Source organism: Thamnophis sirtalis, unplaced genomic scaffold (genome assembly GCF_051295495.1).
Source record: "Thamnophis sirtalis isolate CommonGarterSnake01/CBP01778 unplaced genomic scaffold, rThaSir2_p1.2 scaffold_13, whole genome shotgun sequence".
Lineage (NCBI taxonomy): Eukaryota > Metazoa > Chordata > Lepidosauria > Squamata > Natricidae > Thamnophis > Thamnophis sirtalis.
In genome coordinates, this window is record NW_028261393.1 from 53,082,823 (window position 1) to 53,097,837 (window position 15,015).

The following is a 15,015-nucleotide window of genomic DNA, read 5'->3' on the forward strand; positions in this document are numbered from 1 at the left end:
GATAGATAGATAGATAGATAGATAGATAGATAGATAGATAGATAGATAGATAGATAGATAGATGATAGATAGATAGATAGATAGATAGATAGATAGATAGATAGATAGATAGATAGATAGATAGATGGCTGATCTTTACATATAGAATAACTGCCTTGCTTTGCGTTTTAGGGAAAGGGGTGTAGTGCCAGTTACATTTTTTTTTGTTGAGTTTTGTAGTAGAATTGGAAAGAATTTGGTCCCTGCATGAGTTCCTATTCTAGTTGTTTTCCCGTTCAAATTCTGGCATCTTCACCCGTTTCTTGTCATTTCAATGCTCCTAGCCTTTCACAAGAGACACCTCTGTCGTTTCTGTCTCAAATGAGCATTTTCTTTTTACAAAAAAGTTATTAAACTTATTTTAAAAAGTTTTTTTTTTAAATAAGAGCTATTGTATTTGTGTGTCAGGTGGTAAAATGTAACTTGCAAGCCTCACATCACGTCTCATTTGAAAGGGGAGGGGGAAACCCACACATCATTAAAAGATGAGCTTAATTAATGTTAAACCAGCATTTAAACCTGTTTGTTTAGTGTCGTGTCAGGAGTTTTCTGTGGGAAAGACAGGCTGAGACACGTCTTGTGCGTTGCAATTACATCAAAAATGTTCTACCATACTGGAGTGACATCCAGTCTATTAAATATTGGGTGGCAGAAATAAAATGGGTTTGGGAGACTTCTAAAATATGCACGTGCCATGAATTTTCCATCCACCCCTCCAAGAAATGTGAGAATGCAAATATTTCTTTCTCTAACAGCATCTTCATCAGCAGTGTCTTTTCATAGTTAATGAAGCATGGATGTTTTATTCAGGCTAGATAAAAATCAGTTTTAAACCAGAATGATGACTGAAAAATAATTACGGATGGGAAATTTTCTTCCTGAAGTTTTTTTTTTTTTCCATTAACAAAACGGCTACTTTCTCTCCTATGTTCAAACATAATTATAATCTGAACCGAAAGAGAAATGAATTTAGGGAGAAAGATGATCATGGCTATCTAAAATTTGGCTTTTATCCTTTCTTACAATTCATACATAACCACAGAGCACCTATATTTAAATGTAAACTAAAACAAACTATCCTCAAAGACCGACTCTGATCTCAGATTAAAAATATCTGAGGAATAAAGGTTAAGATTCCCCTCGCACATATGGTTGTTCCCAACTCTAGGGGGCAGTGGTCATCTCTGTTTCAAAGCCAAAGAGCCAGCGCTGTCCGAAGATGTCTCCATGGCCATGTGGACAGCATGACTAAACGCCAAAAGTGCACAAAATGCTGTTATCTTCCCACCAAGGGTGGTTCCTATTTTTCTACTTGCATTTTTACGTGCTTTCGAACTGCTAGGTTGGCAGAAGCTGAGACAAGTAACGGGAGCTCACTCCGTTACATGACACTAGGGATTCGAACCGAGAAACTGCCGACCTTTCTGATCGACAAGCTCAGCGTCTTAGCCACTGCGCCACCGCCTCCCTCATTTGAGGAATAGATTGGGTATTTTATACATTTATATTTATTATAAATGTATTTTATACATTTGCTTTTTACGCAATTAATCTTTGAGAAGCAGAAAAGCCCAGATAACTGTTTTCCTCTATAAATTCCGAGTTGTTTGCTGAATGTGAACATTCTATGGGAATAAATAAAAATTGAATAATTGCTGAATATAAAAATGTTCCGAATGAAGAACAGAACAACAGAGTTGAAAGGTAACTTGGAGGCATGACCCGTCAAAACCGCGGAGGACAAAATCGTGATCGACGAAAGCGCGCATGTGACGTCATCACAGCGCGACAAAAAAAATAAAAAATTGAAATAAAATTAAAATTAAAGCAAGCCGATTCACATAAAGGTAAAGGTTAGGGTTAGGGTTAGGGTTAGGGTTAGAGCGTTAGCGTTGGGTTAAGGGTTATCGTTAGGTTTAGCGTTACGTTAACGGTTAGGTTTAGGGTTAGATTTAGGGTTAGGTTAAGGGTTAGGTTTAGGGTTAGGTTTAGGGTTAGGTTTGGGGGGGTTAGGGTAAGGTTTTCGCTTTATTTTTACATTTTTCGATCACAGCGCGATGTTTTCGTTGCGCTGTGATGACGTCAAATGCGCGCTTTCGTCAAGCGCGATTTTGTACTCCGCGGTTTTGTGGTGGAACCACTTGGAGGTCCTCCAGTCCAACCCCCTGCTCGAGTAGGAGGGCCCTAATACCATTCTCTTCTTTAAAAGCCTCCGTTGATGGAGCAAACCACAATTTCTGAAGCCAAACCATTCTACTGCTTAATTTTTCTCAATTAAATCAATTAAATTGCAGGTTGGTGGGACGTTTTAAGCACAAATTGTAGCACTGCCTCACTGGCCAAACCATTTTCCAGTTGTTTTCCAGACCTATGCGGTAGATTTGGAGGTGAAAGATGACTTGAACGTGTCTTGTCTGTTTGCAAAATGGATGGTGAAATTCTCTCTAGACTACGAAGGAACCGATGAAATTGTAAGCATGCCTGGTTATTATTATTATTGTTGTTGTGTTGTTGTTGTTTCCCGGTATTTAAGCTAGCGGTGGGCAATACAGAAGAAGCCTCTACATCCTGAAAACAGAAGCATCTCCACCATCCTGTTGGAAATTTGTTTGAAGAACTGAGAAGGCTGAGAAAGTCCTTTGGCTTTCATTCCAAAAGGCCTCTGGGGGGAGAGCATGACCTGTCAAAACCGCGGTCCACTAAAGCGCGCCCGATTAAAGCGCGTACCTGACGTCATCAGCAGCGCGACAAATACGACCGCGGAGAAAAAAGGGCGCTTTAAAAAGCGCTTTTAAAGCAAGCCGATTCACATAAAGGTAAGGGTTAGGGTTAGGGTTAGGGTTAGGGTTAGGTTAAGGGTTAGGGTTAGGTTTAGGGTTACGTTAAGCGTTAGGTTTAGGGTTAGGTTAAGGGTTAGGGTTAGGTTTAGGGTTACGTTAAGCGTTAGGTTTAGGGTTAGGTTAAGGGTTAGCGTTAGGTTTAGCGTTAGGTTAAGGGTTAGGTATAGGGTTAGGTTTAGGGTTAGGTTAAGGGTTAGGCTTAGGGTTAGGTTTAGGGTTAGGTTTGGGGGGGTTAGGTTTAGATTTACCCGTTAATTTTAAGTTTACCGCTCACAGCGTGCTGTTTTCGTCGCGCTGTGATGACATCACGTACGCCCTTTCGTCTTTAGTCTACCGCGGTTTTGTGGTGGAACCGGGGGAGAGAGAGAGCAGGTGTGCTACAGTTCTTTTAAAGCAGCCGTGTCTTCTTCTGGATCTGCACACTTTAAAAGCAACAAGGACTTCTAAGAAGCACTCCCTGCGTGCTTGCAAAACATCCTTAAAAACCCACCCAGTAAGGAAAGGTTTTACTTTAAAATCCGTGCCCTGTTTTTTGTCGCGATAACAAAATAACGGAGTCAGAAGGGACCTCGTTGGCCTTCTCGTCCAACTCCCAATACCACTTAAAAGCCTCCACCCACCACTTCAGAAGGCAAAGCTGTTCCACTGGTTCGTTGTTCCAGCGGTCAGGAAATTCCTCCCAAGTTCTAGGTCGCTCCTCTCCATGGTTAGTCTCCACCCGTTGCTTCTTGTCCTGCCTTCTGGTGCTTCAAATCTTAGAAGACTGCTGTCATGGGGTGCGCCACCCAACTCAATGTTTGATCGTGGATGCTTTCCAGCGAGAGTTCATCGGTGGCAGGGGTGGGATTCAAAAATTTTAGCAACTGGTTCTCTGCCCCGGTTGCTGGGTTAGAATTGCCATGGTGGGTGTGGCCTACTTGGCCTCCTGCACCACGATGGTGGTGGGGGTGCATTTTCACCCTCCTCAGGCTCTGGAGGCTTCCCTTGACCCTCCAGGGGGGCAGAAACAGCCTCCCCCTGGGCCCTTGAGGCTCTCTGGATGCCAAAAAAGGGAGGCCCGTTTTTCACCTTCTTCGAGCCTCCGTGCGGGTCCTGCACTTCCTTGCCATCCAAAACGGGAGGCGTGGGGACTCCTGGGAGGGGCAGGGTGGGCGAGGCCAGCCACTTCTTGCAATTAGCAGTTTGGCGAACCAGATGTAAAATTAGCATCTGGTTCACCCGAACCGATCCAAACCGACTGAATCCCACACCCTGATCGGTGGTCTCGTGCATATTCGTGCTTAAAAAGGCTCCCGCTTGGTTTGAAATCTTTTTCAGAAAACGTCTACGTTTATGCTCCCGGAAGACCTGAGCTACATCGGGACCTCCTGCGGGAATGACACCTCGGACCCCGTCCTTTCCATCGAGTTTGGGGACGGGAATTCTTGGACCATCCGTTTTACGAAGACCAAAGACACTTATCAAGGAGTCATCACTTTTGTCTATAACACCGGAGACTCGAAGTTCTTTCCGGATGCTAAACGGAAAGGTAGGTGCGGGGACTTCAGGTTGCTTCGGATCCAGTGGTGGGTTGCAGGTGGTACACCCCGGTACGGGCGTACGGCAGCCAGTCCAGAGCACTGGATACCGTTCTGGTACGGTGCTCAGAAAGGCCCACCCGCCCACTCGAGCTCCTTACTGGTGTTTAAAGGCTTCTGCGCCATATCGCTTGGAACGGGATTTGAAACCCACCCCTGTTTGGATCTGCCATTCTGTGATGATTCGCACAACTGAAGGAGCGTTGCATTTTCTCACGGCGCCTCTAACCTCCTTTGGGGGGGTTGTGGCAGCTTGGAAACAGCTCATGCACCCTCTTAACAGGGGGAAACATCTCAAAAGTGGGATGTTAAAGATACATTTGGCATACTTTTTAAAAACAAACTGGATCTCCTTCCTGATTCCCCTAATCCTTCCCAAAACAGGGAAAAATAAAGCATTTCAGCCAGATTTCTTCGCCTGGTTGTTTCGTGATTAATTGTAGTTCTCCAGCACATTAAAAAAACCGCAACCTTTTTAAGTAGTTTGGCATGGTTTCTTCAGGATACAAGTCATGCTCTTAGGTGACCGAGTCACTAAGAGGTTGACCTGGCAGGATAGAGCTAGATCAGAGGGGTCTCCAAGCCTGGCAACCTTAAGACTTGTGGACTTCAACTCCCAGAATTCCCCGTCCCCAGCAAGAAGGACAGTATCAATCTAATGTATGAACCAGTAGCCTTATTCCCACCGTTGACTTTGAAACATCTACAGGGCTTTTCAAGTTTCAAGTTTAATTTTATTTATAGGCCGCCCAATCCCGAAGGACTCTGGGTGGCTTACAGAGAGGGGAAAGAAAATAAAATAAAAATAAAATAGACAAGTTAAAAAACGACAACACAGATACATTCATTTCAGTCGGGGCTGGACCTCAGCGATGAAGTCAACAGCCCCAGGCCTGCCGGAATAGCCAGGTTTTCACAGCTTTTCTGAAGGCCATGAGAGTGGGTGAGGCCCGGATTTCTGGAGGTAGTTCGTTCCAAAGGGTCGGGGCAGCCACAAAGAAGGCCCTCCTCCGGGGAGCCGCCAGCCGCCATTGTCTGGCTGACGGCATCTGAAGGAGGCCCACCCTGTGGGATCTTACCGGCCGCTGGGAGGAAAATGGCAGTAGGCGGTCTCGCAGGTATGCTGGTCCTAAGCCATGCAGGGTTTTAAAGGTAATAACCAACACCTTGAATTGCGTCCGGAGACCAATAGGTAGCCAGTGCAGCTCGCGGAGGATAGGTGTGACATGGGTGTACCTAGGTACACCCAATATCGCTCGCGCGGCTGCATTCTGGATACAAGTCAAAATCCTTGTTTTGCTCCTTCAAAATGCTTCCCCCCCCCCCCCAAAAAAAAAGACGATCAAAAGTTTGAATTCTACCTACTCTGGGTAGAAATTTGAAGTTATAAAATTCATATCCGCCCAGCTCATATTATTTAGGCACCATGGAGTTCATATCTCAAGGCCGTCAAAAGCAGGAGAAACGATCTTGTGTAAAAATAATAATAATAATAATTGAAGTGAAACTAGAACTGAATCGTATCAGGATTATGGATTGTTCCATAACAATCCCCGAAGGGGAGAATTTGGTGTCTAAACACAGTGCAAAGTGCTCGGGTTTCATGTGGAAGAGGTTTTGTCATGAGGAAAAAAAATAGGTGGTGCATTTCCACCCTCTGAGCTTCTTGCAAAACCCGAACGTGGCAACATTTCTCTTGCTAAACCCCATGCTTCTTACTCTTCGGCTTCTGAGTTTGCTTCACTTAATTGTTTTGCTTTGCCTTTCCCTGAGAATTTAAGCTGGCCTGGCCTGAAAGAGAATTTCCTCATGTTTTATAAGGAGTGCCATGAAGATGGCTGAGCTGAATTGAGCAAGACTGAGTGGGCACTTCATTCTTCTTGATCCTCATCTTATACACAAGACGCCACTTTGGGTGTTTCTCCTGAGCGAGCTAAAAGCACTTAACTTTCTCCCTCCTTCCCTTACAGTTCTTTGCAATGGACCTTAATAGAAAGTCTTTTCTATTTATCTTGTCACTGTTCTGGCCTAGGCTTCCTTAAAAAGCATGAAGCAGAGTCTTGGTCCTGGCCAAAACCTCTTTTATTTACACGCCTGTGAATTCCTTTCATTCACAGTCAGCAAGGCTTTTGCAAACAGTCTTTCAGAGGAATGTTTATCAACACGAACCTTATCTCGCTTGGAGAGTTGCCAGATAACTCATTTCCAAACACAGGGCAAGGCAAAACTCTCTTATAGTCACAAACAGAACTTTCCACTCTTGAAACGACCGAAGGAATGAATTGTTTCCTGCAAAAGCCCCCTCCTCATTCGCTCCTCTTTTGTTTCCTCAGGGGGGGGGGATCACCTCCAAGGTGTGGCTTTACTCCCAAGTCGACCCTGCTTTCTTAGTTGTTCTTGTCTTCTGGCAGCTCTGCGCATGCGCACACTGGGAACAGGCTCCAGCTGTTCCTCTGCCTCACTGCTGTCTAGCTCCCTCTCTGCCTCCGACACAGAGCCCTCGTCTAAGCGTTCCTCAGCCCCCAGGACTGGCCCGAGTTTCCTCCCCAACCTCCTCACTGTCCAACTCTCTACGGTGGGCCACAACTGTCACATTAATTTGAATCTGATTGCTGGTTTGCAAGCCCTGATTGCTAAATTGGTTCAAATGGGCACTATTGCCTATCTCAGTCTCTAGTGTCCTGCAAGGAATTTTCGGTTTAAATAGCAATAGCAATAGCAGTTAGACTTATATACCGCTTCATAGGGCTTTCAGCCCTCTCTAAGCGGTTTACAGAGTCAGCATATTGTCCCCAACAACAATCCGGGTCCTCATTTTACCCACCTCGGAAGGATGGAAGGCTGAGTCAACCCTGAGCCAGCGAGATTTGAACAGCCGAACTGCAGAACAGCAGTCAGCTGAAGTAGCCTGCAGTGCTGCATTTAACCACTGCGCCACCTTGGCTCTTCAAAATCCCAAACGTGCTTTTTCCAAAAGGCAACTGGAGTTTTGCGGGGATTTTTTTCCCAGGAAAACCTTTCACTTCTCCAAGAAGCTGCTTCAGTTCAGAAGAAGCTCGCTGAAGTTCACGGGAGAAACTTGTTGGATGAGAAGCGAAATGGTTTGTTTTTTTTAATTGAAAAGTTTTAATAAATTTTACAAATATTTCCTCTTCGCCTTCCCTCCACCCCACTCCAACCCTCCTCCCCTCCAACCCTCCCTCCCCCCAATTTCCCAGAGCAAAATACAGGGTATAAACATTTAACAATCATACACTAACTATAGCATCCTAGTTCCTCTTGTACTTTAACTCCCCTTTTATTAAACTAAATTTAGATAAATTATAACATTCCTTGTTCATTCATAAGCTAATTGAAATTTCTTAGTCCGGTATTTATTTTGAATATGATCAATCCATCTTCTCCATTCCAACTTACATTTCTCATCTGAATGGTCCTTCAGATATGCTGAGATTTTGGCCATCTCTGCTAAGTTTACTACTTGTAACGTCCGTTCTTGGGATAGTAGGCAATTCTTCCTTCTTCCACTACTGCGCCACCAACAATCTTGCTGCCGTTATTAAGTTCAGTATCAAATTAGTCTCTGTAACTGTACAGGCTGTAATTATACCTAGCAAAAGTGAAATGTTTTCAGAGGGGGGGGGAAAAAAACCCCAAGAAAATCCAGTTGCTTTTGGGAAAAGCACTTTTGGGGCAACCACGAACTGGATAGTTGGGAATCTCCATAGACATTTAGGAGGTTTCTATATTTGCAAAGCCTCGGATTAAACTTGTTGATTTCTTTTCAGAACGAATAACCGTTGTGGCCAATTTTCCTGCCAACCCAGTTCCGCTAAATACGGTGTTTACTTGTGACACTGAGGACACAGTGAAAAGTGCCGATGTCACCCAGACGTTCCAAAGTGTAACTCTGCAAACTTTCCTTCAAGATGGACGCTTGAGTAGCCAGAGTGAGTAGCAAGAGCAAGAGCCCTTAGACTTCTATACCGCTTCACAGTGCTTTCCAGCCCCCGCTGAGCAGCTTACCTGCCCCCCAACAATTTGGGTCCACATTACTGCAACGTGCTCTACATGGGGCAGCCCTTGAAGAGCATTTGGAGACTTCAGCTTGTCCAGAATGCAGCCGCGTGAGCAATTGTGGGTGCACCTCGGTTCACCCACGTAACACCTATCCTCCGCGAACTGCACTGGCTGCCTATTGGTCTCCGGATACGCTTCAAGGCGCTAGTCGTCACTTATAAAGCCCTTCATGGTATTGGACCTGGGTACTTGAGAGACCGCCTGCTGCCAATCACCTCCACTAGACCGATTAGATCCCACAGATTAGGCCTCCTCCGAATCCCATCCGCCGGCCAGTGTCGACTGGCGACTACCCGGAGGAGAGCCTTCTCTGTGGCTGCTCCGACCCTCTGAAACGAGCTCCCCGTGGAGATTCGAACCCTCACCACCCTCCAGGCCTTCCGCAAAGCCCTTAAAACCTGGCTGTTCCGACAGGCCTGGGGCTAAAGAGCTGTTGCCCCCCGCCTCGAATGGTATGACTGTTGTGTGTTTTTAAATTATGCATTGTTATGTTTCGTCTTTTTATTTTCTGTCTGTACCCCCCTTCCCTGATTTGAATTGTGAGCCACCCTGAGTCCCCTTTGGGGAAAAGGGCAGCATATAAATGTAATAAAATCAAATCAATCAATCAAATCACATTTTACTCACCCTCAGAAGGATAAGTCAACCGTCTACCTTCTCTGTTTCTCCCCACTCCAGAGACTCTGTGTGATAACGACATGATAGCGTCCACTGTCCCTGCGGTCAGCAGATCCATCCTCTTGGTCGCTGGCAGTCCAGAGTCAAATGCCACAGAAGCGCCATCTCCTACCGTCCAGCCAGAGGAGAAACCTGCTTTAGGAAGCTATACCGTCAAATCTGGCCCGGTTACTTGCATTTTGGCAAACATGGGTTTGCAACTGAACATCACCCAGCAGGTGTAGTAGATATAATGTCTTGGTTATTCCTTGGGCGTTGTGAAGTGTTGTGTCTCACAGATGTTCTGACCCGGCTCCTCAAACACGGCAAACCCTCGGTAGTTAACGCAAAGATTTCTTTATTAGGGGCGTCAGCAGCCCCCAGCAAAAAGTTTCTCTCTCCCCTCAGACTAACAAGTCCATCCGGCAGGGAGATGAATAGTTGTCTGCCACTTCTATTCATCTTTGCCCCCTGCCTTTGATCCCCAGAGCTAGGGTGGGGCTTCGCTAGCAGCAGTGGCTCTTCCTTCCCAAGGATCTGCCCATAGATTTCCACTGCTCTCCTCTCCTCTGCCTTCTGCACATCCGGGCGTCAGGCACTGGACTCAGCTGTTCCTCCTCTTCCTCATTAGCCACCTCCAGACCTGGGGGCTGTTGACTTTCCATCTGAGGGCTGATGGACAGCCCAGGCTCTGTCTCTGTCTCTCTGTCTCTGTCTCTCTGTCTCTCTGTCTGTCTGTCTCTCTCTGTCTCTGTCTCTGTCTCTCTGTCTCTCTCTCTGTCTCTCTCTGTGTCTCTCTCTCTCTGTCTCTCTGTCTCTGTCTCTCTGTCTCTGTCTCTCTGTCTCTCTGTCTCTCTCTCTGCCTCTGTCTCTCTCTGTCTCTTTCTCTCTGTCTCTGTCTCTTTCTGTCTCTCTCTCTCTCTGTCTCTCTCTCTGTCTCTCTGTCTCTCTCTGTCTCTCTTTCTGTCTCTCTCTGTCTCTCTCTCTCTGTCTCTCTCTCTCTCTGTCTCTGTCTCTTTCTGTCTCTCTCTCTCTCTGTCTCTCTCTCTCTGTCTCTGTCTCTCTCTGTCTCTCTCTCTGTCTCTCTCTGTCTCTCTGTCTCTCTGTCTCTCTGTCTGTGTGTGTGTCTCTCTCTCTGTCTCTTTCTGTCTCTCTCTGTCTCTCTCTCTCTGTCTCTCTCTCTCTCTCTGTCTCTCTTTCTGTCTCTCTGTCTCTCTCTCTGTCTCTTTCTGTCTCTCTCTCTCTGCCTCTCTCTCTCTCTGTCTCTCTCTCTGTCTCTCTGTCTCTCTTTCTGTCTCTGTCTCTCTGTCTCTCTGTCTCTCTCTGTGTGTGTCTCTCTGTCTCTGTCTCTGTCTCTCTGTCTCTGTCTCTCTTTCTCTCTCTCTCTGTCTCTCTCTGTCTCTCTCTCTCTGTCTCTCTCTCTCTCTCTCTCTCTCTCAGGAGCCACAAAAGCTGTCAATCTCTGGGCTGACTTTAACCCTATTTTTTTGCGATTCTCTGAAAGTTCTCGTGAGAATGTGGCTGAAATTGGGTGGTAAAAATGCTGGATATATATTCAGGGTTTTTCTCATTTTCTTCTAAAATTGAAAAGGAGCATGGAAAAGTTTAATCCTAGGCCTAGGAGAAAAAATTGAAAGACTCATGTTAAACTCAGCCCTGGATATCAGCACGAAAAGAAGCCTTAAAGGATAAAACAGTGTTTCTCAACCTTGGCAACTTGAAGACGTCTGGACTTCAACTCCCAGAATTCCCCAGCCAGCGAATGCTGGCTGGGGAATTCTGGGAGTTGAAGTCCAGACGTCTTCAAGTTGCCAAGGTTGAGAAACACTGGGATAAAAACTCAGCATTTTCAGCTGCCAAGAGAACCCTTGCTCTGATCTGACCATTAACAGGAGAGAGAGAGAAATGTATAAAAACAACTAAAAATTGGGGTTTTTTTCAACCCTGTTTTTTCCTTCCACTTACCATCCTTGCTCGGTTAAAAGACAAGAGCCAGCCAGAGCAGGGAGTTAACTTGTAAAACGATTGCTCATGCATTCCCTTTGTGCTAAAGCGCACATTTACCGATTGGTTTTCCTTATGGCACGCGAGCCAGAGTCGCAGTTCAGGTTGAGGATGTAAAGTTATTAAACTTAAATTTTAAAAAAAGGGCTTTGGTAGCTTTTGGGTGTCCGGCTCACCAGTAGAGGGAGCGTAGATTTCCCCAAATCTCGCCTGTAATGCTGTCTGCGAATCCTGATTCCTTGAGACTATAAGGCGCCTCGCTGGTTCATTATGGGCGATAGAAGAATAAATTTCTTTTCAAATCAGTAAGCAAAGGCTTTGAGGAACACCTTCCTTTTAGAAATGACTTCTGTATTTTTTTCTCAGGGCCAAAGATTCTTCCCCCCATCCCTCAGCTAAATTTGAGTTATTTTTTTAAAAAATATCAACCCGACCATCTTTTTTTAAAAAAAAATATAACTCAAATTTAGCTGAGGGATGGGGGGAAGAATCTTTGGCCCTGAGAAAAAAAATATAGAAGTCATTTCTAAAAGGGGTTCCACCACAAAACCGCGGTCAACTAAAGCGCGCTCGACAAAACCGCGTACCTGATGTCATCACAGTGCGACGAAAAAAGCACGCTGTGAGCTGTAAAGCTAAAATTAATGCGTAAACCTAAACCTAACCCCCCGAAACCTAACCCTAAACCTAACCCTAAACCTAACCCTTAACCTAACCCTAAACCTAACCCTAAACCTAACCCTTAACCTAACGCTAAACCTAACGCTAACCCTTAACCTAACCCTAAACCTAACCCTAAACCTAACCCTAACGCTTAACCTAACCCTAACCCTAAACCTAACCCTTATCTTAACGTGAATCGGCTTGCTTTAAAAGCGCTTTTTAAAGCGCCCTTTTTTCTCCGCGGTCATATTTGTCGCGCTGCTGATGACGTCAGGTACGCGCTTTAATCGGGCGCGCTTTAGTGGACTGCGGTTTTGTCGTGCCACGTTTTAAATAAGGTGGGATGTGGGTTTTGGAAGAGATTTTGAGTTTCCCAGATGTCTGTGGAGATTCTCAGTCATCCAAGGTCACGGTTATCCCAAAGGTGCTTTTATTTTTTTTCCCCAAGGGGCAACTGGACACTCTTGTTTTTCTCTGAAGACATTTCGCTTCTCCTCCAAGAAGCTTCTTCAGCTCAGCGTTCCCCAGAGCAGGGTCTCCAACCTTGGCAACTCACAATATTTATTTCTGTTGATTTCTTTTAAGGTTTAGTTTAGTTTTTTCCTTTCCATATACATTCACAAATATGCATCCTCGTACATACTATTAACATTTTATCTGTTGACTTCTAGCATTTATCACCATCTGCTTATAAATATAAAAAACAAAATTGGGATCACTTTCTTGCCACTCCGTATCTCCATCTTATTTTGCAATAACTCTGCTCCTTTCTTCTTTCCAACTTCCTTTCTCTACCTTCTTCCTTCCTCCTCTCCTTCCTCTTTTCTTCTTCCCCTACCTCTCCCCCACTACTACTACTCTTCTCTTTCTCACCCACTCTCCTACTCTTATTTTCCCTGCCTTGCTTCCTCTCCTTTAACCTTTCTTCTTTTCCCTCCTCTTTATTTATTTGTATTCATTTCTTGCGTTCATGTCCATGTTTATATTTAATACCTACTATCTTGTACATGTTTGACAAACTAATGAATGCAAAAAAAATTTTTTAAGACTGATGGACTTCAACTCCCAGAATTCCTCAGCCAGGAATTCTGGGAGTTGAAGTCCACAAGTCTTAAAGTTGCCAAGGTTGGAGACCCCTGCCACAGAGCACGAATATTTTTGGTGGGCCTTCTCACCCATGAGAGATGTGTCCGCATCACCCCACTTCTCTTGGTCAACCGGATTGGAGATAATTTTGTGAGCTTCAAAACGGGAAGATGTTTGTGGGTGGAGATAAAAGACACAGAAGAAACTCTGCTTTGAAGGGGCACTGAAATGCTTCTGGGTTTTGTTTCATTTTTCAGGCTCCCACAATTATCAACTTCAACCCAAATAGCACAGTGGCCTCTGGTAATTGTGGCAAGACAACTGCTGTGCTTCGGTTGAGTGACGGAAACAATAAGGTTGATTTTCTCTTTGCTGTGGTAAGTAGCAATAGCTATAGCATTTGGACTTATAAACTGCTTTATAGTGCTTTAAACCTCTTGTAAGCGGTTTACAGAGTCAACCTATTGCTCCCAACAATCTAGGTCCTCGTTTGTATCCACCTTGGAAGGACGGAAGGTTGAGTCAACCTTGAGCCAGTCAGGATTGAACTCCTGGCAGTGGGCAGAGTTGTCCTGCAATACTGCATTCTAACCACTGAAAGGTGGAAGGAAGGAAGGAAGGAAGGAAGGAAGGAAGGAAGGAAGGAAGGAAGGAAGGAAGGAAGGAAGGAAGGAAGGAAGGAAGGAAGGAAGGAAGGAAAAATAGCAATAGCCCTTAGACTTATATACCGCTTTACAGCCCTCTCTAAGCGGTTTACAGAGTCAGCCTCTTGCCCCCAACAATCTGGCTCCTCATTTTACCCACCTCAGAAGGACGGAAGGCTGAGTCAACCTTGAGCCTGGTGAGATTTGAACTGCCAAATTGCAGGCAGCCGGCAGAAGTAGCCTGGAGTACTTCGCTCTAACCACTGCGCCACCATGGCATGTACCAATTGATGTGCCAACTTTATTTATTTGGGTTGTATTTCCCCCTGCGAGTTGATTCACCCTTTCTTGAGAAAGCAAGAAGCCTCTGGAAGAGAACGCAGGGAAACCTATTTGGGAAGTTGTGTTGCGGGAAGCCAATATATTCCAACCAGCTTCCTCCGGAATTATTGCTCCAGCCTTAAATGCAGCCCATCTTTCAAAATTAGATCGCTTTCATTAAGTCATGAATTAACAGCCCGTTGCAGTATCGGATTACACCCAGCATACACCGAGATACCTGATTGGGAGTTCAGTCTGTTAGGTATTCCTTACATCTACTTCCATGCTAAAAGGCGCTTGAGTGAGTGAAACCAACGTCTCCTTTTTCATGGAACAGAAAGGGAGGAAAAACGATTCAGTGCATTCAGTGAATTGCACTGAAACAAGCATGCAATTGATTTTTTTTCCCACCCTGCTCCGCTGATGCTTCTCGGCGATTTAAGGTCACCGTAATCCTCTCCCCACATAATAAATGCTGTATTTTTCGGAGTATAATACGCACCTTTTTCCCTCAGAAAAGAGGCTGAAAATCTGAATACACTGAATACAGTATTTTTTGCCTCCCGAAACCCCGCTCCCTTCACCAAAATGGCCGTGCATAGCCTTTAGGAGCCTTGCAGAGTGCTCCTGGAGGCTGGGGAAGACTGATTTTGGCTCAATTTCCCCAGCTCCCAGGAGCACTATACAAGTAGGCTATTCATGCCCTTTAAAAAAAAAAAAAACAGGGCCATTTTCCCGAAAAACGGGCGTTTTTGGGAGGTCTGCAGAGAGCAAAAACTTTTTTTTTAATTTGCCTCTTCAAAATCTTGGTGCGTCTTATACTCCGAAAAATACAGTAAATAAAATTGTACAGTACGTTTGTGCTGTTAGGAATGGTGCGGTGGCGTAGAGGTGGGGCTCTCGCCTCAGAATCCGCAGGCTTTGAGTTCAATCCTAGGTAGAGGGCAGATATTTCACACCCTCTCTGGGCACAATGAGAATACATCTGCCAAACAGAACTCCGCATTGGAGAAAGGGAGAGCATCCGGCCAGTCAGCACCCTACTAGCTCCATTCAGTGGCCCAGACTCCGCCCTGCATGGGATTATGGGGGTCGTTAAATGGG

General features: G+C 45.2%; 1 protein-coding gene across 5 annotated transcripts in view; it reads left to right on the forward strand.

Annotated features, from left to right (window-relative positions):
- LAMP2 (lysosome associated membrane protein 2) overlaps positions 1-15,015 on the forward strand; it is a 58,019-nt gene that overhangs the window by 4,659 nt on the left and 38,345 nt on the right. For all 5 annotated transcript variants that reach the window (XM_087727327.1, XM_087727322.1, XM_087727325.1 and 2 more), the window contains exons 2-6: positions 2,395-2,510; positions 4,197-4,407; positions 8,245-8,406; positions 9,215-9,432; positions 13,204-13,323. In XM_087727327.1, coding sequence (XP_087583453.1) covers positions 2,395-2,510; positions 4,197-4,407; positions 8,245-8,406; positions 9,215-9,432; positions 13,204-13,323 — 827 coding nt within the window. The remainder of the gene's footprint in view (positions 1-2,394; positions 2,511-4,196; positions 4,408-8,244; positions 8,407-9,214; positions 9,433-13,203; positions 13,324-15,015) is intronic.